The sequence below is a fragment of the Takifugu rubripes genome, chromosome 1 (assembly GCF_901000725.2).
Source record: "Takifugu rubripes chromosome 1, fTakRub1.2, whole genome shotgun sequence".
In the NCBI taxonomy this organism is placed as follows: Eukaryota; Metazoa; Chordata; class Actinopteri; order Tetraodontiformes; family Tetraodontidae; genus Takifugu; species Takifugu rubripes.
The window spans coordinates 4,251,701-4,277,105 of record NC_042285.1 but is presented as its reverse complement, the minus strand read 5'-3'; the positions used below and the strand labels follow the sequence as shown (position 1 = coordinate 4,277,105).

General features: G+C 43.6%; 1 protein-coding gene across 2 annotated transcripts; it reads right to left on the bottom strand.

Annotated features, from left to right (window-relative positions):
* Positions 1–8,001: 8,001 nt before the first annotated feature.
* On the bottom strand, positions 8,002–25,019 carry LOC101076628 (poly(ADP-ribose) glycohydrolase-like). 2 transcript variants are annotated; one of them, XM_011617901.2, is made up of 18 exons: positions 24,983–25,019; positions 24,701–24,752; positions 23,557–23,633; positions 22,797–23,464; positions 22,547–22,669; positions 22,149–22,235; positions 21,909–21,983; positions 19,112–19,204; positions 18,339–18,493; positions 16,801–16,880; positions 16,662–16,722; positions 16,460–16,535; positions 15,381–15,528; positions 11,524–11,602; positions 11,074–11,182; positions 9,721–9,826; positions 8,887–9,015; positions 8,002–8,767 (listed from the first exon to the last, which is right to left on the bottom strand). In XM_011617901.2, the coding sequence occupies exons 1-18, from the start codon at positions 25,002–25,004 to the stop codon at positions 8,640–8,642; spliced, it is 2,268 nt and encodes a 755-aa protein (XP_011616203.2). In that variant the 5' UTR covers positions 25,005–25,019; the 3' UTR covers positions 8,002–8,639. The 2 variants fall into 2 exon arrangements, with proteins under 2 accessions (XP_011616203.2, XP_029696497.1); XM_029840637.1 differs by lacking the exons at positions 24,701–24,752; positions 24,983–25,019 and adding an exon at positions 24,039–24,447.
* Positions 25,020–25,405: the final 386 nt, after the last annotated feature.

Below are 25,405 nucleotides of genomic sequence, written 5' to 3'. Positions count from 1 at the left end.
TCAGATCTGTTGAAATTTGTAGCTTATACGATTCAGTTTTTATTAAAACACCAATACAATAAGCTAACACCTATTTGTCCTACATGTGTTTCTGTAAATCATGTCAACACGATGCTAAGCTAATGTAGCTGTGACCGGACAAGCCACCGAGCTCAGCTCGCTTCACTGACAGGCTCCTGGCAGATGGGAAGAGTCTACGGGGAGAGACCCGAATTTAATTCTCCACTGAACTCGGTCGACCGAGAGCCCCAAAAAGGAAACATTAAATGCTTCGTCAAACGTCCTCACCTGCCTCGCTTAACTTTGGAATTCAGCAAATTAGCCAATGCAAATGTGAGGTTGTGAGGACCAATAAAGTGCTCCCGCACCTATCTTTGCATGTAATAGATCACAGAAGAAGCAAACAACATAAGGAAAGGGTATAAAAAGGTGAAGCTAACGTTCCTCTCTGTGGATCTACCATTGGTCTATTAAACTCACAGCAGCTCACCCAAGCTCAACATGAACAGCTTCCATTCACTGTGCAGCCTTTTGTCAGGTCTGATATTAAAGACGACAACACGTCAGGCTGCCGCCCATGTTCTTATTACGATTTTCCAGCGGCGAGTCTATTGGTGGAACAAACGACCTGGGTCATCTAAAGCCAGAGCCGCTGGCCAGCAGGGCTTTCACATTATGAGGAGCGTTTCGTGACAGGCCTTGGCATTGAGATCAATGGTGGAAGCCCACCTGGAGATGGATGATGGGAGTACATTACCGCTAATAAGAATCTGCCACACTGCAGACGGGTACAGAGCCCTGCATGCTGGCAGCTATCGACTCCAGAGGGGAGCAGACCTGTCTGGCCAGAGTCCCCGCTGCTTAAGGGCCTGCCAGCGTCCAGGAGAAATGAAACGGCGTGGGGCTGGGCCAATAAGGCAAGTGAAAATGGCAAAGAAAGGTGGAAAGTGTGTGCTAGGGTGAAGGCGATGCTTATAGAAATAGCTGATATTAAATGTAAAAGTAAGTTTCAGGGAATTTTACATTTCAATGAAAATACTGACGTAGGTAAAAAAAAAAAAGTGAAACAATGAAGATAGCCCCTAAAAAGGGTGCGAATCTTTGCACTTTTTTTGCGTGCACGCTGCTCCTATGCGGCTGTATTCGCTAATGGCCTTTTAGTCGCGATGAGCTGTTGTAATTGGACGTGAGGCCACAAATCCATAATAACCTCTACAAGATTAAAACAGGACCAAATTTGATGGCCAATTAGTCCGGAGAACCAACCAAAGGCGCAGCGAGGGCGGCCATCTTGGACGGGGAAAATAAGTAGTGGAGTTCTGACTGACTTTCAGATAAGGACATTTAAGAGGATCTTCCCAGGCATCAGTGCTGCTATTCTAACAATCTTTCAATTAAGGCAGACTCTATAATATAGCTGTCTCTTTTCATTCGCCAAAAAATGTGATAATGGCCATTCTGGCATTTACGAGGGAAGTGATCTCCGGGCTGGAGATACATTTACACAAAAATCCTGCAGCTTAATTGGGCAAAAAGTGAAGCTCCATTAGGCATGTCCGAGAGCTGAGACGATCCGCTTCGGCGGGAGCTGTGCGCCAGTTAGCTGCAGTCCTCGGCGCCAACGCCGCTCTGGCAGAGTCCTTCTCACGTACTGTATCAGTGCCGTTTAATAACCGGGCTGCTATCATTATTAAAACAAGCGACCAAGTCCAAATTGTGCAGAAGTTGCTTCCCTCTCTGGAAAGATTAATTGGCAAAATGTAGATTGAAGAGTTCAGGGCCGCAGCCCTGGGAACAGCCTGGAATAATCAGCGGCTGTTGCGCGGATCCGCATTACAACTTCAAACGCTTCACTTTAGCGACTGTCAACACTTTCGTCGCTTGTTTTGACGTGTTGTAATGAGACTCAGCACAATGACAGCATATAGCACCTATTCATCTCCAGATTGGCCGAGTCTAATTTCTTTTCCTATTTACTCCCCGTTCACTTCTGATGCTGTGTGAAGACAATAATCGATCGGATCAGCCTCGACGCGAGTCGCGCTACTGTAAATTCGCGCCCTAAACAACGCGGGGCGATGTATGATTCATTTTGGGATTGGAAGATCAATAACCAATTTGAAGTTGACCCGGTGATCCGGATTGCCGGCCTGCGCTTCGATGTGCGGCGTAAATCTCGGGTGGCGGATGCGCGTCTCCGCCCTGCCACCGCTCCTCGTCTCGGGAGTGATTTATCGCAACGCGTCCTGCAGCCGGCGTGCGTTGCGCGAAAGGTCGGGCCTAATCTGTGTAGGTGGAAGGGTGAGCCAGGCAGCAGGGGCTCAGAGGGAATAACCAACGCTGTTACCTGTGTAATCAATATCATCATAAGCGCACACTTCAAACCAGTAAAGACGACGTTAGGTCCGCACACGTACGTCCACGGAAGCCGAGCCGGGATTTACAACGACGCAGAGGTGGGTTTGGAGCTAGTCGAGAAGGTAAACGGTCGTGCCAGGCCATCAGAGACCCGAGTCAATCATCCACAAAAGAGACAGTGTCTCCGCTGCTCTCCCTACATCGGAGTAACTACTGCTCCTCTGCTGGCGTGGCCTTCCGCTTCAGCATGAGAGCAGCTCCGAGAGCCAGTTGCATACATGCCAGACGCGAGTGGATGCGAGGCGACAGGAGGGAGAAAAGTTAGATGGAAGGAGCTCATTAGGAGCGCTGCTCACAAAGCCCCGTCTCCACAGTGAAATGTGTGGACTGGCCATGAGTTCTGAAGGACATCTCATAACTTGACTTGAAGTGAAAACAACCACCAGACAGCTAATGGCTATACTGCCATGGCGGCTAATAAAAAGACATGGGCGTGCATGCGTGTGGTCATGTGGGGCTGTTCCCCGGAGCGGCGGTTTGTGTGCCTCTGAGCCAGATGTGCGACGGAAGCATTACCGGCGTTTCTGAAAAGAGGAACGGAAACAGGAGATGAGTTTAAAAAAAAAGGGTGTGCTCCATTTAATGCTCAGCTACCAAGTGGCCATCTGTCCCTTCGGCACCGTCCCAACGGGGACGAGCTGTGTGGGGTGTAGCGGAGATGATGAGAGGCCCGGAGGAAGCGGCAGACATGGGATCCTCCTGCCCACAGCTGGCGGTGACTCCATCACTTTCAGGATTCCGGTGGCTAAATGGAGATCCAGTGGATTGGTAAAGCTAACAAGTCCATTTTCGCGACAATTACTTGATTACCCGCACTACTTAGGTGGATCCCATGAAAGACATCAACTGACTAGATGAATACGATGAGATTTCTAGCCAAAGGGAGGCAAAATGGGTACAAGTTGAGGCAGAACTGGGGCAGCACCAGAGCAAAGTGTGTTTGTAAGTGTCTTAATTTAAGCCGTTGGGGTGAATGTATCGATCATGCTCATTGGACGTGACTTTTCCATGGTTTAGTAATGTTTTTGCACATTTCTGCTGAGAAACCAGCTAACAAGAGGCTACTGTGGGAACACAGAGCAACCTTCTGACAACCTTCATGTCAATATCTATAGACATGGCCCAAGACACAGTGATTATCGATTTATGGATATCACCTTACCTGGTGTCACCCATTTTCTATACAAACGCCGGCAGACCCATGCTTACAGACATCAAAGAGAAGGATTTGTAAAAAATGAAAGGTAGGATTAGAATAATTGGTGTGTTATACTGCCCAATTGAAAAAGCTTTCCATCAGTGTGATCTAAGGGCAGCAATGGTAACGCACAGTCTCTGTGCACTCTTGAGCTCGTTTGTGCCGACACGTTTTCACAGGGTAGTGAAGGTGAACGGAGAGGAACCAAACTGGAGCGATAAAATAACGCTCCAGGTGGAGCGAGCGGCTGTAGATGGACACATCTGGCGGCAGAGAGCAACTCTCCGTTTGCCTGCGTGTCAGCGAGGACGGGACGATCCTAAATCTTGCTCTTATTGCTGCAGGCTAGCGGGACGATATTTCACCGCGGAAAGCAGAGTTCGGGATTTTATGGGTGCTTGGGTAATTGAAAGGGGAAGGAAAAAATGATGTACTTATCCATGAAAAAAATGTCCAAATTAAACGGCCGGTGAATCGACATTGGTCTTCTCTCTTTTCCTTTTTCTGCCACCGGCAGTTTGTCATCAAGATATGTTCCTGGAACAGCGTTGGAGGCAGGAGGGGTGAGATCATCTGAGCTGAGCTGCGTCTCGGTGCAAATAAACCTGCCGGTTTACCCACGAGTTCATATGCAACAGAGCAGGCTGAGCGATGGCGGCAGAGCTGCTTTATGGCCCCACAAACCCCACTTGTCAGGGATACGGGCCCAGGAGACAGCTCAGATGGGCACAACAAATGGGCTTTGTCTCACTAGATTACAATTAACCAGAACCTGCTGCATTTCCAGCCCCTAAAACGGACTCAAGAGAAGCATCAGGATGCTTTCGCCTGAGCCAAGAGGAGCGTTGCGTTACGAAATAAAACAACCAGAACGACTTTGTGGTTTTAGCCAAACTACAGAAGTGTGCCTTGAGTTTTATTTGAACTATAAATAACGTTTCTTTTCACATTTTACTGCCTTGTAGCCCTCTTCTGATGCCCCCCCGCCCCATCTCAAATTAAGTGCGGGATTATTGAATGTTAAACAGAGAGCAAAGATAAAAGAATCCATCCAGCGATTTCTCTTCTCAATTAGAGTCGTAAAACCCTCCCGAGACAGCTATCATACAGGCAACCGCTTTGCCGTGGATCATTGATGTTTTGATGAAAAAGGATGTCTCCATTAGGACCGCGAGGCTTTCGCACATAAAATCCAATTAACATTCAGAAAAAAAGGCACAGCGTGGATTCGCTTTCTAACCAAGAAATCCTCAACCCCCCATGCAGCCCATCATCAAACTGGCCTTTAAAACACTATAAATAGTTTTCAAGAATGGTTTCTTGTTGTCCCAACATGCAAATTAACACAGAAGTCAGCACCCAAACAGTGACAGGTCCGTAACAAAGCCCAGAGAACAGCCTCTGAGGTCTAATGTGCCTCTGAAACGGCGCTAAGGGCACATGCAGGCAGCTCCCTCCTCTCCCTGGACAAAGAGTCAAACGGCTCGCGCCTCCGGCCGCCTGCTTCAGCTATTCCCCCGTGCTCAGCTGTCTCAAGTCCTCGCACGCACGTAGCAAACGACACATCGGGAACATTGTTCCGGTTCTCCAAGGAGGAGCAAGTCACTCCTGACCACGTCAGGCGCTCTCCATCTTCCACAATAGTAGGATAAATATTTGTTCTTTTCTTAAAATTTAGAACTGGCGACATGTGTCAAGAGCTAATAAAGTCCTAAAAAGAATCAAGGCCAAATGTTTAGCAAGTTGTCCCCTTTGAAAGTTGCGGGATGCATCTGTCTCAGGCACCTTTGAAACCAGGAAGAACATCTGGCTTCTCTCCCAGATAAGGGTTCCTGTTTGATGCATCCGGAAAGCAGCCGGATATGGTTCATATTCTTTAATGACCTTGCTGTTGCTCGGCGAAACCTTCCAGAATGCTCATTCGTCTCGTTTTGAAACGATTGGTCCCGAGTGTCTGCAGGCCAGATGGCGTCTTGCACCTTGTGGGGGTGGGAAAGGAGCAACAAGTGTGCAATTAAAAGCCTGAGGAGATGCCTTCAGGTTTGAATCCGACAAATTCAATTATGCAAACAAAGTTCATACCCTGGATTAAGACTGAACACGACGCGCGTGAATTATAATTTATAATCGGACAAAAGCGGAACAAAGACAGCTTTTCCAGCTGTCAGCAGTATGTGCAGCAAATTAAAGTTAGATTTTGTCCTCCCATAACCGCTCAGTCAGCTCCCTTTCTCCGCTAAAGATGCCGAGATTTTAAACTTTTAGGGCAGAAAGTGTAATCTTTCGCCTTATGCAGGTTGCTGCGGCGACCGCGCTGCTCTCTATAGCTGACCTTGTTCCATCTTTCATCCATGTCAGTATCAATCACCCCAATGTCATAGAGGCAATCTAACAGGAAGAGGAGGGGGAAAAAATACCTCCGCTTACTCAATCCTTGACCTTATGGAATGAGCAGTCAGTTTGCTTAAAAGCTACAGCTCTCACATAAAAATTGATTTTTTTTTTTCTTCCCCTTCTTGGATCATTTGCTGTGGAAACATCAGGAGCAAAACGGCCGCAGAAAGCCGCCGGTGATAAACAACCGCAGCGGCGCCTGCTCTTCCTTCGCCCTCATCTGAGCTGCGGGCGATGGAGACCGAATCAAAAGGACAACGCAAGCATGTTTCTGGAGCAGCGACGGAACCGCCGTTGGACAAGGAACCGTTTCTGCATTCGTGGCGCTGTGCAGGACAGGGAGGACATTTAGATCAAGCCGAGTTCATACAGGCTGACGGCTACGGAAGTGAGAGACGAGGACGTTTACATGCACCAGCGCGTTCAGGGAGACTCGACAGTGTCAAACTGATCTAAAAGATGAGTTGTCTTTACAGAGCGCGAGCAGGACGCGGCAAACACCCAAACGGGGGTTCAATTGCTCTGATTCAATGCAGTGATGATGATCGTGAAGCTGGAATTATTCCTTTATTTCAGATCTGAACAAAGTCAAAATCGGTGCAAACAACTGTACATCTTTAGTCTATATTGTGCTCACGCCAAGAAAGTGTTAAATGTTAATAATTTATGATGCTATCGGCGCCAAAATGCCTCAGGTTTTCTTTAAACTTATGGAGGTCTTGAGAAAGTAGGAATAATCAGCAAATGTGAGCGCAGGACAACAAGTCCTCCCTTTTCCTCCCAGGGTTTTCATCAACCGATCAATATTCAATGATAACGCCTCTAATCTGCGGCCAAGAGAACCTCAAACAACTCCAGCAAAGCATGCTGGGATGTTCCACTTATACACAAAAAATGACAAGGAATTGTAAATGGATTGTCACGTAAAAGGGCCGACCCATTTATAATGGAGACATTACCAGAACTTCTTGGCCCGACACACCGCAAAATCAGCTTCAGAAAAAAAATTACGCGCGTAATTACGCGCTTGATCTCTTCTATTTGGGTTGATGGAACATACATATATTCATACAGCCGAGTTCAAATGTGCCCAAGTGTTTCTCATATTTAAGTCAAGTTTGCCATATTTCTTTTACTGTTAGTGAAAACTGACATTCAAGTAGCACCAGTAACCCTAAAGTTGGGTTTTTAACCACAATTAAAAAAGAGCATCTCTCATTGTGATTTTTTTTGCCTCTTCTCTGTCCCAAACTGCAGTCAAGCCATGTCAAAGTGTGGAAATAGAACCAACACCGTTCTTGACTTTATGACAGATGGCAGCCAAAAGGTCAAAGACACACATGGGGCTCAGTGCAGAGGGATCAGTTCAATAGGACACCCCCGCGTGACTGTGGTGGAGCCCCTTAGGGGAGATGCCACCAAAGGACTTTTTTAAGCCCAGCAAGCCACAAAGACTGAGGCAGACAGCACATCGCTCACTGGCGTACGCCCGGGTCCACTCAGCCCTTCTTTGTTAGCATAAAAATATACACTGAATAAACTCCTGCAGTATTTTAGGTGATAAATAACAACTCATTAGACAATTACAGTAGAAAGGCATGAGTACGAAAACCTTATGCTACCACTGCAGCGCCTGAAGACTGAAGATAAATCATTATTTTCGCGCGGCGCGTCAAAAAAAAAAAAAAGGCGTCAGATTTCTTAAATCAAATCCCCCATCATCACATTTGGTCACCTACTCTCCTTTTTGACAAGAGAGCTCATCCAGAAACTGGGCCGCTCCATCTTCTAACATCCAGTCTTCATATAATGAAGTGTCATGTACAGTTTTTATAAAAGGTGCGACCTTATTAATCCTCAAGTGAACGGCTGAAGCCCCAGTTGAAGCTACATGACAAGGCTCATTTTGCTCTAAAGACAAAGGCATAAAACTGACATTGGTGGTTTCGTCCCAAAGAAACAAGGCTGGGGTAAAACAAGAAATCCTCACATTTATTCAAAACTGATTTTATTGATCAAAGAAATGTCAAAAATGCAGTTTGATCCATAATGGCCACTAATTGTCTTTCTATGAACACTTAAATGGAGACTATTTCCCAAACAGGAAGGCTATTCTTCACATCAACCTCCTTCCTCGAGGCTGTTCTGAGCCTTCCAGACACCACTGTTGCTATTATTTTCCTTTAGTTCCATTTCTGACAGCCAATACAATTAGGCTGGATATGTGTGGGTGTAAAAAAGGCAACATGACATAGTCAGAAGATGGATGGCAACCTTTTGCTGCACTATTAAAATTGGGATTGTGCAATATTGAAGCTCAATACATCGGCGCGTTACTCGCAGCTGGAAAATGAACACAGCTCGGACTGCGATGCCAGATGCCATCGCGACTAATCACTTTTTTCTGTTGTCGTTTGATTTCTGGTGGAGATTTATGGCTGTTTGAAATGACTGCTTTTAATAAAAACAAGTGTTCATTAGCGGCCTGTCTAACGAAGCAGTGTGGAGAAACGGCAAAGAAAAACGCAGGCTGCTTTCTTTTTCACCACTAAGCCATGGTGACTCATGGGCCACATGACCTTAGCAGCTGTCCGCAGGGAGGTACCGTCTGGCCGAGCCCCCATTGCAGTCATCTGGCGCCTGGGAGGGACCTGACCTGCCGGTAGATGAAGGAGTAGAGGCTGACATCGGGCCGCCGACTGTGGCAGCTCTTGCACACGGAGCTGTAGTACTGCTGCAGCAGACCATACACCTCACCTGGGATGGAGACAAGAAGATTCTCAGGTGTTGTTATCCTCCGTTCTATCGTCGCTACATAATGTTTAATTGACGTAAATGTCCGAAGAATAACAGAGCGTCGGAAAAACAACACTTACCGACAGTGATGTTGTTCAGAGTGAGGAAAGAGTGGATGTTGTGGACATCTGTCATGAGCTGGCTGTCACCAAATGTGAAATAAGCCACGTCTCGGCCCGCCTCGGCAGCTGCCAGCATCTGGAGCAGAGCTGGAGTGGAACAGGTCTCGGGAGTCAGCGTGTCACCAAAAACCGCATCCTCTTTATTATCACTAGGATCATTACTGACACCATCCTGCCGACAGCTCTGGCCACATCTGACCCAGGAGAAACTGGGGGAGCTGGTGCGTTAATGGGCAACGCCAGCCAACTTTTTCACTGAAAACATGAGCTTTTCAGCAGTTTTCCTTCTCTATTCTAGACAATTAAAAGTGACTCTCTGTTTCAGTCAGACCCAGCTGGAGAAGAGCGTCTGAATAACTGAATTCTTCCCGTGAGGCGTGCCATTAAGCAGACAGTAGATGCCTATAGAGAGCTGTACCTTGTCATTGCTAATTAACAAGATGCATGATGGTATACTGTGGATATCAGGTGCAAAGTGGGAAACAGATCTACTGGTAAAACTGTCTGCTCGGAGACAGGGATGCTGGTTTCAGACAAAAATCCAAAAAGCTGTACTAGATTGATGGACTCCAACAGGAGCATCAATTTCACTATTTATGAAACATTAACTTTGTCATTCGATCAATAAAAGGAAGGCGACAAACGAGCCTTAGGTAAATGAATGTGTTCCTGCGAGATAAATGGATGCCCAGGCTGCTCCGCTGGAACCTTCCAGCCTGAGATCTATTCATTAAACGCAGGAATGAAAGTCCAGTGCAGCCTGACGGATTGACGCGCCGCGTCAGAGCTTACCTTTCAGGCGTGTGTCGCCTCCAAAGACACCACACCCCCAGTTTCCTGTAGCCACCGCCGCCAGCTCTTCCTTTTGAACCTCCGGGCGAGCAAAACCACAATAGGCCTGAGTGAGGATGAAACAGAAGATCCAACTTTAATCACGCAGGTCTGCAATGAGCAGGATGTTGCGATTCTATACGTCGAAATATGATGACATTCTGCTGTTAATGACTTTATTTATCCGATTGCGCGTGAACCAATCGTGATGCAGTAGGTCGCCAGCAGAAGCTGACATTGAATAAAGTCCCCAGCCCTGTAAGGCTGTAAGAAAGGAATTATGTGTCATTTAGTACATGATGCCAGAATAAGCTCTAGTGAGCCCCGGGTCCTGGGATCACCTTATTGTTCCGGATCACTGGTACGTTTAAGGAGAACAAGGGCGACAGAACATCTCCATACTATCAAACACAAAGGCAATATAGGAGGCGGGTAATTCATTTGCCTGCCGGCCTGTGCTCGACACACCGTTCAACCCATGAAAATGTTGGTTGGTCTGAATTGGCAGACATTATTATTATATCTACTCGCACCATTTCCCTCAGCTCCTGAGTCCTTCTGTGAAAATATACGTATAAATTCCACCTATGGTGGCCTAAAACCTGGAGCAATGAGCACGACATGTCAGGGTGGGTCGTCTGTCACAAGACAAATCAATTCCAGAAGGAGATGTTTAACGAATGATGTGTAGCAGCTCTTGGAATTTATTCTCCCACCGGGAAAGAGCTGAATGTTGACAATGACTGGTCAGCGTGAGGAATGGCACGAACAATTCATAAATTCTATCTCTGAAAGGGCAGATATGACAATATCCAAACAGGATTGATCTTCACGTTGGCGAATGCTCCGCAAGCCCCTTGTCAAATCTGTCAAGCTACCCTGTGCGTTCTGACAACAGGTTTGACAACGTCAGTGTCTTGATTTCTATTACTGAGGGACATCTTCTTCAACATCACTTTCTGGAAGCACCCATCTGAGATTTTCCATTAAAAAAAAACTGCCACGAAGATTTAATAATTGTGATGATGAATAGCTCTCGGGTCATTTTAAACTCATTTAATAAAATTCATTCTAGCTTTAATGGGGAGAGTAATAAATCAAAGGTAGTCAATGCTCTCAAAATATAATGGTCCATCAGTTTGGAACATATAAAATACACCCAACTATGTTGTAGCAGTATTCACGTCATAAATTAGAAGGGGATAAGGGAAACCAGTTTTAAATAATATATGGATTTACGTAAAACAAAACAGCAATAAAATCGCAAAAAGAAGAATAAATGTGCGAGACAGAATAAAAGAGGAAAATAAAAACCTTGTTGAGTTCTCGGTTGATTTTACAAGGATGAAACTGTTCAAGAAAGTTCCTGAACTGCAGAGCATCAATGGCAACAATCTCTGTGCATCTCCTCTGCCATGCATCTCTGAAACAATTCAAACAGTTAAAGGTGATTACGCAGCATGGGCAATAGTTCTGTGAAACCTCCAGGAATGGGTTTTACAATGATTTAAACTGATTTTTCCATCACAATGGTATTAAATGAAAGGTCAGCCAATAATTGGATTTATACAAAGTTGTTCAGAAGGTAAAACAATGTGGATTTAATGTTTAGTTAACCTTGTGGTTCAAACAAGAACATTAGCTGATTCTAACCCAGATTAGCTCAGCAGCTGTTTGGACGAACGAGGTGCATTGGTTTATGAACCCAAGGGTCCTTTCAATGATTAAGACAAAAACGATCGTGAAAAATGATTGTACCGGTACCTTGGGGTTGCATCGTGATGTCTTCCGCTCCACTGGTAGGTCTGAGCATAGCCGGTGTATTTACTGTACTGCTCTGTACCTGGGATAAGAGTGACACCGGTTATTCACCCCTCCATTTCTGTATCTCACCTTTATTTTTCCAGGAAGACCAATTCGAAACAGCTTCTCATCATTTCCAATGATGACCCAGCATAAGGAAAAACAAAGCAGCACACTTGAACCCAAGACAGCCATACAACCAACGAAGAGATGACAATGAAGTCACATACAACATAAACAACTAGTATATATAGACTAAAGGGGAATCAACAGGCACCGTACAACAGTCAACTAGGGACCGTTGCAGCTTGCAGCTCTTAGTGATCACTATGTTGGTTCGAAAAAAGTGCACCAGAGGCATAACGGATGGTTGAATGTTGGAGGGCATCCAGTTCCTAAAGGGCATGCTTGGAGGATATTTTCTAAATGACATCACCATAATCAAACATTGGGAGTGCAGTCATGTCTGGAAGAGAGTGTGAATGAAGCCTTATTATGGTAAAGGAACCCAAATATGGCCTTAACGTTGGCCTGCAGGTTAATGAGGTAAATGAGTGAATGTCATGATTGGGTATAAAAACAGCGTCCCTAAATTGCAAAGTAATTAGGGATTTTATCACCTACAGTCCTAAATAAAGACACAGCCATGCCATCCAAACGTCTTTCAGAGACATCCCTGCCTATTTTAGCAAGACAATGCCAGGCCAAATTCTTATTATTTACCTTTTACACAACATCCCAATATTATTAGAATTGGGGTGTGCAAATGAACATACATGCATGTACATGCAGTAACAATTCAATCTAATCAGCAAAGGTCTTGAGCATCAGGAGACACCCCTCCACCCACCCAGACAGTAGAATCCTGAAAGAAAAAAGGACTCGGGGACCGAGAGCCGGATCACAGGAGCACACTTGTCACCATAACAAGGAAACAGAGGGGGGCGAGGCAAAAGTGCAGCTAAACAAACAGCCACAAATCAGTGGAACCCATTGATTAGCACTCATTAGAAGCACGGGTTAAGAGCACTCACTGAATAAGCCAAATGATTAGTAGTGGGGCCTCAATGAGCAGGTATTAGGTGGAGCGCATGGAAAAAGGGAACGCCTAGAGCATAATTTCCCTGCCAGACTATTACGCAATCACTGATAATCAACCTGAATTTCACCCTGTATTAATATAAAATAGCTGAAATGACATATTTAGCTCACACCATAGCCATTAAAATAAAACTGATGTGCAACAACCGGAACGCAGTGATTTATTTAAACACTAATTAACTGCCATCCATGTGTAGTCACGTTATTACTGTCGCGTAATAAATTGACAGATGCACTGAAATGTTTCTCTTCATTAACCTGCACCTTAACTTACCGATAATTCAGTCAGACTCTCCGCCTCGCTAAAAAAGTGCTTACATTAGAGTTTCAGAGTGACTTTTTTAGTCTAAAAAACCTACCTAGAAAGCCCAATGATTGATTGTGGAAGGATTTTCCAAAAAGAAAGTTTTAAAAACTGCCAGCACTTGCTTATGTTGCCATAGGCAACTTGAAACTATATAGTTTCAAATTGAAATTATATAAACACCTGCCCTTCAAAGATCCACCAACATTATCAAACTCTGCCATCAACCATTTGCGTATCAAAGGAGCAACCTTCACGAACAATAAGAGACAGATATTTCATGGAACCTATTTGTGATTCAGAACTGAATTGCAGTGAAAGACAGATGATATGCTGGTTAAATTGGTCCAAACTGGAAGAAAACGACATAAAAACCACCAGGTACAATAACAATAATCCTGAAGGTTGTTCCATTCATGTGTAAATGTGTCAGCACATCTCATATTTGGGACGGACAAAATCAGACGCTGTCAAATGCCAGAGATGCAGCTCATTGTGAGTGAAAACAAGGAATAGAAAATACATACACATATATTCAGCCATCACCGGTTTCTTTGAAAACCACAACAAAAAGCCCTCATCTGTCAGCAGCTTCTTGTTTAATTTAACCGAGTGATTCATCTGATGGCAATAAATTTCTGAAACGCTGTCCAGTCCAACAGTAAACCACCATAAAATGAGACCGAGCTAGACTGTTGTTTTAAAAAAGGTGCAATTTCTGTTAACATCCGGTCTAGTCTGAAGAACCGAGTGGATCTTTTCTTCTCAGCAATGCTATTTATAGTTTTGACCATCCTGAAGGCAGCTACGGTACATATCAAGCAATCAAGGGAAATTCAATTAGGTTGCAAATTCAGTGCAGGGAAACAATCCATTAGTGTCCCTACTGTAAGACAAACATGTCAGTGAGAAATGTGATTTACCCCACAGCCACAATGCAGCAGCTTGGACCTTTACAGTGGGGGGGGGGGAGATATGGGCTGGGTTTAATAAAGATGATGGAATAGAAGAGTGCATTAGCAGAGCAGGTCTTGGGTAGGTCTTCCAACTGTAATGAATTCTCGGCCACCGTAATAAAGTTAAGTAGTGGAAGTGAGGGGATGACGGCCAGGAAGAAGGAGCCTGAAGGTGACTCTGCTGGAGGAAGACCTGACGTTGTGGTTGGACTGCTGATCAGGAAGGTGGCGTCTCTACAGTCTGCACTCAGAAAGGGTTAGAACCACCAAACCACTCATGTTAATCAAAACCATGCTACAGGTTACGTAATGTTAAGGAATTTGAAATAAATATAAATGAAAGAGAAGAAAAGTGAGGCTTCTTATTTTGTCTCACTGAGCAGTTTGACATCTTTTATCCCTCTATGTCAAAGGTTTAATATGTGTTTTCATGGAGCTGTCTGGAAATATCTATTTAACACATGACAGCATGTAGCTCAGTCTGATGGCAACTGTGCTGCGAAGCAGAGGGTTCTCGGTTCGAGCTCCAGTCCAGGCAAAACCTGGAAGGCGTTCTGGTAGTAGGGAAGGTGCCAGAACCCCCTCAGAGCACTGCCAAGGTACCCTTGAGCAAGGCACCAAACCCACAAATGCCCATATAGGGCCCTGGGAAGAACAGGCAACTCATCCAAGGGTGGACCCCGCCTTCGCCAATCGCGCACCCTCCCCGTGACCCCGAAAGGGATAAAGCAGTTTAGAAGACGAGACCAGCAATGTTCTAAATGCATGAATGATACAAATACTGTTACCCATTATTTTCAGCAACCCAGCTGTAAAATCTCCACATCATTGATTTAAACTGTGTTGTTAGAAAAGGAAAATAAACTTCTACCCCATTTTCAGTTTGGACTGAATATTCTGTTAGCAAACATTGATTTTGTGCCACTAAACACAATCAGGTAAACGCAGCCTAGACAAAATGAGAGACAGGTTTAAAAAAAGGAAATAAAGACAGGAGGAATCAGCCTCCTGGTGGGACTCCTGAAGTGTGTGCTTTTACCCCCCACGAGTCAGTCTGAGGTCAACCTTGTTTGTCATTGTAACCGCTCAATACTGCAGTCAGTGGAAATTGTTAAAAAAAATAAAAAGACCCAAGAGAACAATCAGGAGTGCCGTCTCAACTGATGTGCCACCTCCAATTGCAGCCAATCAAAAAAGAAACATGTGACAAGCAGGCACAAAAAAACAGCACAATTGCCACACACTTTTCCCCCATGCTGAGGCAAGATGGGGTAAATTGAAGGCAGGTGAGGTGCATCCCATGCCGTGTGTGTCGTAAAAAATGGTTTTCTTTAAAAATTAAAGGTCAAGAATGTCAAGAGCGAGATTCGTCAATCAAATCTGTATAACCCACTTCTTTAGTTGTACAATCATTTCAGTTAAATGTCAGTCAAAGTAAGGATGTTCACTCCACTGACCTGTGATGATCAGACAGTCATTATCATCCAACGCTTCAGTGAAGAGGCGGGAAGCGATTAGTTCAGGGTTGATCAGAAATCGGATTTCCTCTTGAACAAGACCGGAACTGGTGACTCCTCCCCCGACAAACTGGTTTGCAAAATCCACCTAGGAATCAAGGGAGTGATGACAAAGAAAAGCCTATTGAACACTGATAAATGACGTGTTTTGGAAACCTTAGACTAAGGCTGCCCCTTGTGCCAAAGTGAGCTACTGAGTCGGGCAGCAGCTAGCAAACTGATTGACTGATGCCTGCGATGTCTTTTGCTGCTTGTGTCTCTTCTGATCTGTGGGCTGATCTCTGGGTAAATTCAATTCATCTTTTTTATGTTTCGACTCGATCGTGGATTACAAAGAAAGCACACATTTCATCATTCCAGCTCAGACAGAGGCCTGACAAAGTCATTGCTTGTCAGGAAGCAATCACGTGGAACATAAGAGTGTAATCAAATTTCAGGACGGACGGTTGTTGCTCACTGGCCTGTAGAGAACCCAGACGAAGCCATCATGACCCAAAGGAAGGAGCTGCAAAGGGGCAAGCTGAAGTCTGAAAGCAGCGCTCCCTAAAGTAGTCGCTCAACTCTGGGACAGCAAGCCAGCCACTAAAGTGTGCTTTGACAGGCTGTCAGCACCATCCCCTTCCCAGTAGATCGTCCATCAATCCGGGCCATGGAGCGCCCCGAAGCTGGTCATGTGTGCACGTCAACTGTCAGTTTGTGGCAACTAGAGGCGAACAAAAGGTGAAATGCACTGCGGGCTAGCCTGTCAGCGTAAAGGGAGCACAGCCGACACAGAGAGCAGAAGAGGCTCAGAGGCCTCGACCCCCGGCCCCAGCAACGCGTCAAAGGCTCCCTCAAAGGCCTTTTCAGCAGCAGTAAGCATTCTGGATGAAAATCTCCGCAATGTTTGGACTCAGCAATTGACTGGCAGAATGAAAAGCAAGAGCTCCTCCACTGAAAAGTACTGAAGTCTCAAAAAAAAAGAGTCCAAATGACAGCATTCTGTCCTAGTTTCTCAGATTGACTTGTCAGCTTCTTACCTGAAGCATTCCGTAACCGTCATCCTCAATGGTACCTTCACATGTAATGTGGAGCTTTGTGAGCCTTATCTGGGAGCTGAAAACATAAAATGAATAACTTACAAAACACCTGATTTAAGCTCTAAGCAGACTAAATAATTCATGTTACATTATAACACTTTCTTTTATGCAATCTCTCCCTTTGGTTATAATGGGAACAGACCTTTTCCAGTCGGGAGGCTTGCCCAGCCTTTTTCTTGTGAATGTAACGAGTCCAGTTGGCACTAAGAAGCCAAACATAGATGATAAATATTAGCAGGGTCTCACAAATGATATAGCAAATTATAAATCCGAACACCTACTTCGCTCTGTTATACTCTCGAAATAGCACATGATGGTTTTCAGCTTCTCGATCTTTCTCGAGGAAGAGCTCTCAAACAGCCTAATGGGAAGCAATTACAAATTAAAATACATTTTCTATGAGGGTACAGTGAGAAAAATGTGAACTCATCGCTTTATGCTGCACCATTGATACAGCCCCCCCCCCAAAAAAAAAGAAAATCAAAGACGCTGCCACAGAAAATCAAGGCTTCCAGGTTGGCCACGTGAATTCAGTCATGCTTTAATATTTGATGTAAATTAGTTCATCTCTCACTCAGTTTCCCTTTCAGTTACGGGCCGATTATGTAGGAGTTCCTTCAATGGAGTTGCCTCAGGCTCTCCATCTCAGAGTCACACTCATGGTACTTCAGCGCACTCACACAAAAAAGGAGAACACGGGGAAGCAGGGCTCCTTCCTCGAGGATACATTAAGAATCCCTGTGTCCTTTTAAAGCAAAACTGTCCTCAGGTGGCAAAATGGGTCTCCCAGCCCCTAAAACTAACATGGGGACAAAACAAAACACACAAAGCTGCTGGTTGTGAGCTGCAGGTTTAAATGTGCCTTCAGCAGCAAAACCTCTGTGGAAAAGATAAAAAAAAACATGCGAGGGAAATGAAATAATGAGAAAAGCTGGATGCACTTAGAGCCCTTCAGGGTCGAGGAAACCCTTTCATTGAAGTCAACTCCTGCATTTATTACTTTGTCACCGTGGCCTCTAGGAACAATCGTATGCCACGTTGTCTCGAGGCCAAAAAATCTTTTGACACAAGCTGGCCACTCATGAGAGCAGGCTTTTAGTAAGAAAATGCAATATGGCCTTCAAGGAGCAGAGAACTAATACATTATATAACATCAATACATCCCACTATGGATCTGCAAAAAGATAGGATGTAAATAGGTAAATGTTTAAGTTGCTACAGTATATTTAAAATGATTTAAATTGCAAATATGTACTAAAGAGAGGTGAGACGACAAATATTTGTTCAATCCTTCAGTACCCTCCTGATTGATTTGTCTCTCAAGAAGAGACCAAGGAAATGAAATTTATTCCTGCAAATGAAATGCAGAAAAAAAAGAAATTTTTTTTTTCCCCCATCCATCAAGTGAGGAATGTAAAGATTTATCATCAGGCAAATCTATAATCTTTCTTCTAACGTTGTTCCCTCCAATTGCTCGTTGAGATTGAGTTGGCTTTTTACCAGCAGCCTCTAAACTGGGCTCCATTTATCATTTTAGCTAAAGAAACCTTTATCTGAATGAAATGCTGACGCCACTGGGTTCTGTTCCTGCCTTCTGCAATGCCAGCCAAAGGCCTTGTTCACTGCCAAAAGCAGCCGCAAGTCAATGTTAATGAAATTCTCTGGTCCATTTCAGTAATTACATTGTGATGCCAACAGAGATGGAGCGCATGACTGAACGGCGATGTGGCGCATTTCATATTACGCAACCCGGACGATCTTTGCCTCGAAAGCTTGCTCGTGTATTCCTGATCTGCAGGGACCGAACCTCCAGCCTCACCTGACAAAGTTGATATCGGGGTAATTCCAGTACTCCTTACTTCTGGAGTTGCGTCGGGGGAAGGTGCAGAAGAAGGCGTTGGCGAGCAGACATGCCACCTGCTCCTGAGACATGGTGATGGAGTGCGTCATGCCTGCCTTGAGGAGCGGCATCGCCTAGAGGTGGAACAGACATACAGCGAAGCAAGGTCAAAGTCATTTGCTTTGTCAATTGATCAGACGAGACGTTGAAGTGCGTCGCTTAATTTTGCTACCTTGTTACCGCTCAGCGCTTCTTGAATCAGTCATAATTACAAACAATTTTCGTCCTTCATCACAAGTGACACACTCTGGATAAATGTGTGTGTGTAGCACCAATCGTGGGACTGGAATGACTAATACACCAATGCACACAACGCACAAGCATCTGATTTACATAATTTGGACTAGAATTAGAAATATGGAGGTTTAACCAAATGGATGCAGGGGGAATAAAATCTTTAGCATCCACAACCAACCAACCAATCCTGGCCAAGTTTATTCATAAAGCACATTTAAAATCAGGACTTGGCCAAAGTGCTGTGTAGAGCTAAATAGAAAGGAAAGATAGCATAAGATTATTTAAAACTGAGTTTTAAAATTATAAAAAGACAATAAACCACTGGAAAAATCAGGCTAAAAAAGGCCAATGACAGAGAAACTAGCCATTTAACTATTTTTGGATTAACTGTCATGACCTCAGGGATTAACATGTGCCCGGTCAGTCACTGTCAGCCGTATGGTGTTCACCGTTACCTTGGTGCAGAGCTCAGATGCTCGCAGTGCTAATTGCACCATGTCTGGCAGCAGGGAGTCAAACAGAGATTCAGCCGCGTCCGGTTCCAGGACCTTGGAGAGAGCAAGAGATCCGTTCACCTTAACTTGCCTCAAACCAAACACAGGCTGTGGCATTTTGGAACGAGTCGTTTGTGATCGCACTGAGCTACGCGAATAAATCGAGGCTTTCCATGCAGTTTTAAAGATAAAGAAATAATTAATCAAGTATGAAACCACAAAGAGCTAAATGCTTACACATGGAATAAATTGCAATACTTATCCTGCTATAACACATATTGGGAGACACAGTTATCAATCCTGCCGAAGAAAACCTTACATGACCGATAACAGCTTTAGTGACAAGTAACCCAATATATCATTATAATGAATACGTTTTTAGGTTTACAAACTCAGAAATGCCACATATATCTGTAAAGTGACAACCTCTCCCGACTTCACGGCACTGTTGCCCCCGAACACATCTCAAACAACATACGCAACCTATATTAACGCCCATATTGCCTGCAAAATGTCAGAATGATCAATCACAGAGCAGTTTCATCAAGGCTGTGCAGCCATGCCAGCTGATTAAACAGTCATCCTGGAAGAGATGCAAATGACTAAGCTGTGGAAAAAGAAAGGACGGCGTATTCAAGGGGCCTTGACTGGTGGTTTAGCCTGGAATATTTATATTACCCCAAAGGAAGCCTGACTAAACACTGTCATAAGTAATGACCTGGGTGACATCATAAACTGCTCCTATGGGTGTAATAAATGAAGGCAGTAGACGGGGTGAGGCGACGGATATAGCCGAGACAGTATAAGCCGTGCTCTTTAAATCAGGAGACTGCGCATCAAATGAACTAAACTAAATGAATGAACGGACGCAGGCTTGTACATCACAACGTACTGACAAAGTAACCAATCAGGAGTGTAAACAGAGAAAAAGAGAGCTTCCTGCAGGCTTTAATACGCCGCTTTCTGCTCCGATTCCCTCCAGTTCCACACAACAAACCAGCCACTCCGCTGCCTCTGCAAGTACAGCCGTGGTAAAATAAAGCTCGGCACTGCGGATACAACAGCGTCTGGCCTTAAAGAGGAATCAACAAAACCAGTGCTGTCCATCAACAGCTTCTCAGTTATTCATAACTTGTGCATGTTGGAATGAATATTCAATGGAGGCGTCTGCCCCGTCACTCTATGTCATTCAAGCCTACGGTTCTCTAATACTCAAAATCATCTTGCTGCCCAGCCCGGCATCTCCATTACACCATATGTCATTCCTTATTTTACGGAGCAGTTAGGATGGTGTTTTCTGGCCTGCTGTATAATTGTATGGGGATTATTAACAGCACTGCACTTTTTCTGTGGAGGTGAGGTGTTATTTTCTCTCAGACATTCTACTGTTCCTACTAGCATAGGTTGAGCTGCCCTCCTGGAATATTAGACGGAACTGTTTTAAAAAGACTGTAAACACATTCTGTAAAAGATAGAAGCAATAGGAAAACTTTGGCAGGACAAACTATCAAATTTGCCATGATGCATTAACCGGGGCGGACGTGGCTTTGTTACCTCAACACAGGCTGAAATTCACAAGTGGGAATTTGTGTTGTATCCATCTTCAACCGCAAGTTCAAATTAGATGTAATTTACTTTTACTTTCGTTTTAGTTTGTCATCCTAGGAGATGCAATTCAAATTCAGTGGCAACATCTATATGTCTGACCTCCAGCATACTTGGATTTATACTAATAAAATTCAAAGTGTAGCATGATTTATGGCATACATAGGGGACACAATTGCTTCAGCCCCACCCTACTGAAATAAAGCATTCTCCAGGATGTCCTGTCAGCCATTTCTGACAAGTTACTAAAAGTGACCTTTTGGCAAAACATGAAATTGTTTCTCTGCATTCTCGCTTCAAATCTGCAACATTTTCCTCGCGATATCTATTATTGTTCCTGAGCAAAACTGACAAGAACACCTTTGAAACAGCAGGTTAAAAAGAGTTGCATGGTTTTTTCCCCCCCAGAGATGGGAAAATCACTACAACACGCCCCTGAGCCTTTTTTTTTTTTACATTATGTCACAGCACAGAGAGGACATGTTCATGTAAAAAAGGCAAATTCTATTACCTGTCTACTCAGAGTTTGGTGCTTCATATATTAAATACTGTAAAAACACACCTCATCACTCCAAATGGAGCAGTCTTATTCTGCTTCATGGACCAGACAGTCCAACAGTCCTCTCTGTTTCTCTACACAGAGGCGATCATGACAAAAGATGATGAATAGCCTTTCTGAGTCTGGAGAAGAGAACCAATGAACCAGCAATGCTCTGGCTATCATGACACAACACAGACCTGATTTACACTTGGCCTAAAAATAAATAACAGTGCAACACTGCATAAAGAACAACCATAAAAAGTACTTTACAAGGTAAACGCAGGGGACAAATCATTAAAGCAATATTTTCCCCCAACCTTTCGTAGTTGCTCTTGGATAAATTTGACAGGCTCCTCACCAAAGAATTAAATAAAAGCTGAACTTTGGAGAACTTTAGATACCAATACTAGGAAGTCTGCTATATCACCTGTGATAATCACCTGTGAAGCTAGACACTTCAAAAGCTTTTTTTTATATAGGTTAAGTTCTTTATGTTGATTTGTATTTTATTACCCTCCTGCAAACACTTCAGTGACTTCTTAAAACAAATACAATTTGAGCCACACAATCCAGCAAGTAATTATTATTATTATTATTATTATTATTAGTTACCTGAGTGCAGTACACACGTAATGCAGAGAAGTCCCATTTCTTGGCGTTTGAGGCATTGTATTTCAATATGGCATTCTGTCACAAACAAAATAAAAAGAAAAAATAGTGACCCAAAAGGAATCTGAAAGTGAGAAACCGTGACGGCTTATTCAATATTCCAATATCTCAGGATTTTGAATTTTGGGCCAATGCTGCCACCACGTGGTTTTGTCCCGTAACAACATCTACACACAAACGTGCCTGTAAATCAGAAAGACTTGTAAAATCCTCGTTTAAAGCGTCGTTGACCAATTCCCACCGACTCATATTCTGCCGCTGATGTGTCTCCTGTGTAGAAACAATATTTGAAGAATGAATGCAAAAAATCTTCATTTTTTTATTTCTTGACAGACTTATTAAGTTTTGTAATTCCCACACCTACATGTATAAAAACCCCACTATTTATTCGATTGAATGTAACGTACTAATGGACAGCGTGGTAGATCAGCTGTGATTGCTCTTAGGATTTATGAGAGCAAAATTGCATAAACCCTTTTAAGAAAAAGCCATCATAGGTTAATGTGTCATTTATTGTTAGTTATAAATAAATATCTATCTCTACAGTTCTGTTTAGCAAGTTAATGACTGGAAACATATACCTTATCTTCCACAGGAAACAGGTTACTACTTGAACAAGGCATTTTGACATGGACGTCATCCCAAGTATCCTCAAAGACAGCTGGATATGGAACAGGAACCTTACCTTTCCGAAGAAGGTCTGTCTGTTAAAGGAGAGAATGAAAATGAACGCTATTACCACGCTATCAGTCCTCCCAACAATAAACCATTTAACTATCAAACATTTGGAAACTGCCTCAAGCATTTAAATAGTAAATAAACAACTCAAACCCTTATCATCACAGTGTGCATGCCGCGGATGTCCTTCAGAGGAGGAAGTGGTCCACCACACTCAGGCAGTCTCTTTAGCTCATTGATTGGTGTTCCCATCCATTTGACATTAGCTTGGCCATCTTGGTTGGTTTCCATGTCTGTATTTTCTTTCTCTGCTCTGCTTCGTTTCACAGGTAACCTTCTGGAGGTGCTTCCAGGAAAGAAGTCAGTTATTTTGGTAGTTTTCTTGGCAGATGCCCCAGAGCTTATCGGGTTTGCTTCTCTGTCTTGTTCCTTGGAACATTTTGCCACAGGACTGCATTCATCCAGGTCTTGTGGGGTCAAGGGTTGGGTGTCTTCATCAGAGTCAGACAGAGCAGATTTTTGGTAATCCATGAATTGATCTGAGGTGCTTTGAAGATCACAGGCATCTGGCATGTCTGGATCCTCTTGGGTGTCGCGCATTTCACCCCTGTTTGTTTTCCTTGAAGGCTTAACCAGCCACTGTTGGAGAGTATTTCTAAACTTTTGCTTCTGTGTGCAGTCAGTTCTTTGATGCGTTTTTGTCTTCACACCTCGCAAACCCTTTGCCTCAGTCTTTGGCTGCATGTCCATCTCGGTCTCTGTGTTTTGCCGACTGTCTTGATCTATTGTGTCATTTCCTTTGCGCTGGAACCACGAAGACACTGAAATGAGGGTAAAAAGGTTTTACCAAGGGGAAAAATACAACTCAAAAAAATCATAAATCATTTCACGTTTCATTTCTCAGAGATGTTACCTTTTGCAGAAGCTGAAGAGGTTCTAACACTGGTTTTCACTCTTTCCTTTGCTGATGGTTCTGTCAGAGCAGTCATTCTGGGGAAAAAAACAATGTAAACATGTTAGTCCATTTAATTTTTCTTAATAAACTTGTGGGTAAAATACTACAATCACTGCTACTACTAACAATGACAACGAGGGAACCTAGCACACTCAGTAGCATAGTATTTAACATACAGTATACTATTATGTTAGTACATAACATAGTAGGTTGCTTTAGGGTCAAAACGGGGCCTTGATCTTTAAAAGATCAATAGCCAAAGTCCCCCCGGAACCCGGCGCATCACCAAAATCTTCCATGGCCACGATCACTTTCTGGATATTTTATTAAAATCCGTTCATCATTTTTTGAGGCTTTTTTTGTTTTGTTTTGTTACAGACACTGGGTTCCACATAAACTATGGCGAAAGCGATTATGAAATGCAACTATATTATACTTACAATAAAACTTGTGCCGACAACACGTATGAGGCAGTAGCTTTTGTCCAGACCTGTTTTCTAGGCAGTATTACCTTCAAAAGTGGACCCAATCTTAACATACAGTATCCAGCCATGCACGTCAGAAAATGTTCACAGATCTAAACTAAAGGACTGCAGAAAGTGCGTCTAGAAATGAGCAACTGTAGCGTTTTAGCATGCTAATACTGACGTTCCACCGGGCCACCAATAACCCGGTTTAGAGTACCACTATGTGCATGATGAAGTCGTGCCAACTATCCACCGAACTGAGAGAACTCTATCTGAGGGAACATTTGTCGCAATAACTGCTTTAGCGTTTTATTTATCGTTATTGAAACCACACATACACATAACACCACATCGCTTCCGCATAATTGTGACGTAACAGCTGCAAAATATCGCGAGATTATGAAAGCTTTTTCTTTTGCGTGTATTTTAGACTTTTCTCCAACTTTTTAAAACATTTATAAAATATAAAATATTCGCGATCAAAGTAATTAACAGAAGCAATTAAAGCAAGCATACTAACGGCAGTCACTATAGATTAAACAGTAAATTTAACCGAAATTAATGACAATACCATTTACATAACATACATCCATCAAAAATAAAAGAATGACAGAAAACAATGTGTCATTTGTCACCTTTTAAAGCGTTGTTGTTCACCTATACCTGGCCACTCCCATCGTGACGCACCTGACCACAAGAAGGAAAAGAAATTACCTTTGAACGCAGTCTTCAGCGTTGAAGATTCGATTCCGTCTACAAGGAACTGTCTGTGGTGTACAGGGCAAAACTGACCAAGATTATGTGCTTAAAACATATGCTAGTCGCTCTTTTTTGGTTGAGTTACGTTTCTGGGACTCACAATGAAGGTGAGGCACAATACTGTTTTTTGTGTTGAGTTTTGTGAGTATAAAGCATACCATTGTCGTTTGTCAGTGCCATTGCGATCGTTTGAGCGATGGTAATAATCTAACATTTTAATCAGTGCCAGAGCACCGACAAGGTCAGGTGCGAGGACCCCTAATTTTTTGTTTCAAATGTTCATTTCTTTTTCTTTTCTTTTTTAAAAAAAAAATTGTCTTACTGTGGTCACAAACTGAAATTTTGCGCGCACGCCAGGTCAGATTTGACTTTTGGTAAAGGTTCCAGAATTAGGCATGCAGAAATGTCTCTACCACCTCAGGGCAGGTTCTGGAAGAAGCCCCATATTTATATATATAGAAGCCCCCATATATATAAGCCCCAAATTCATGCGTGTAGTTTTAACTACACGCATGAATTTTGGGAGGGAGGGGGGTCATGTAACATCCATGAAAATGTATAGAAAAAAAATCTGCTGGTTT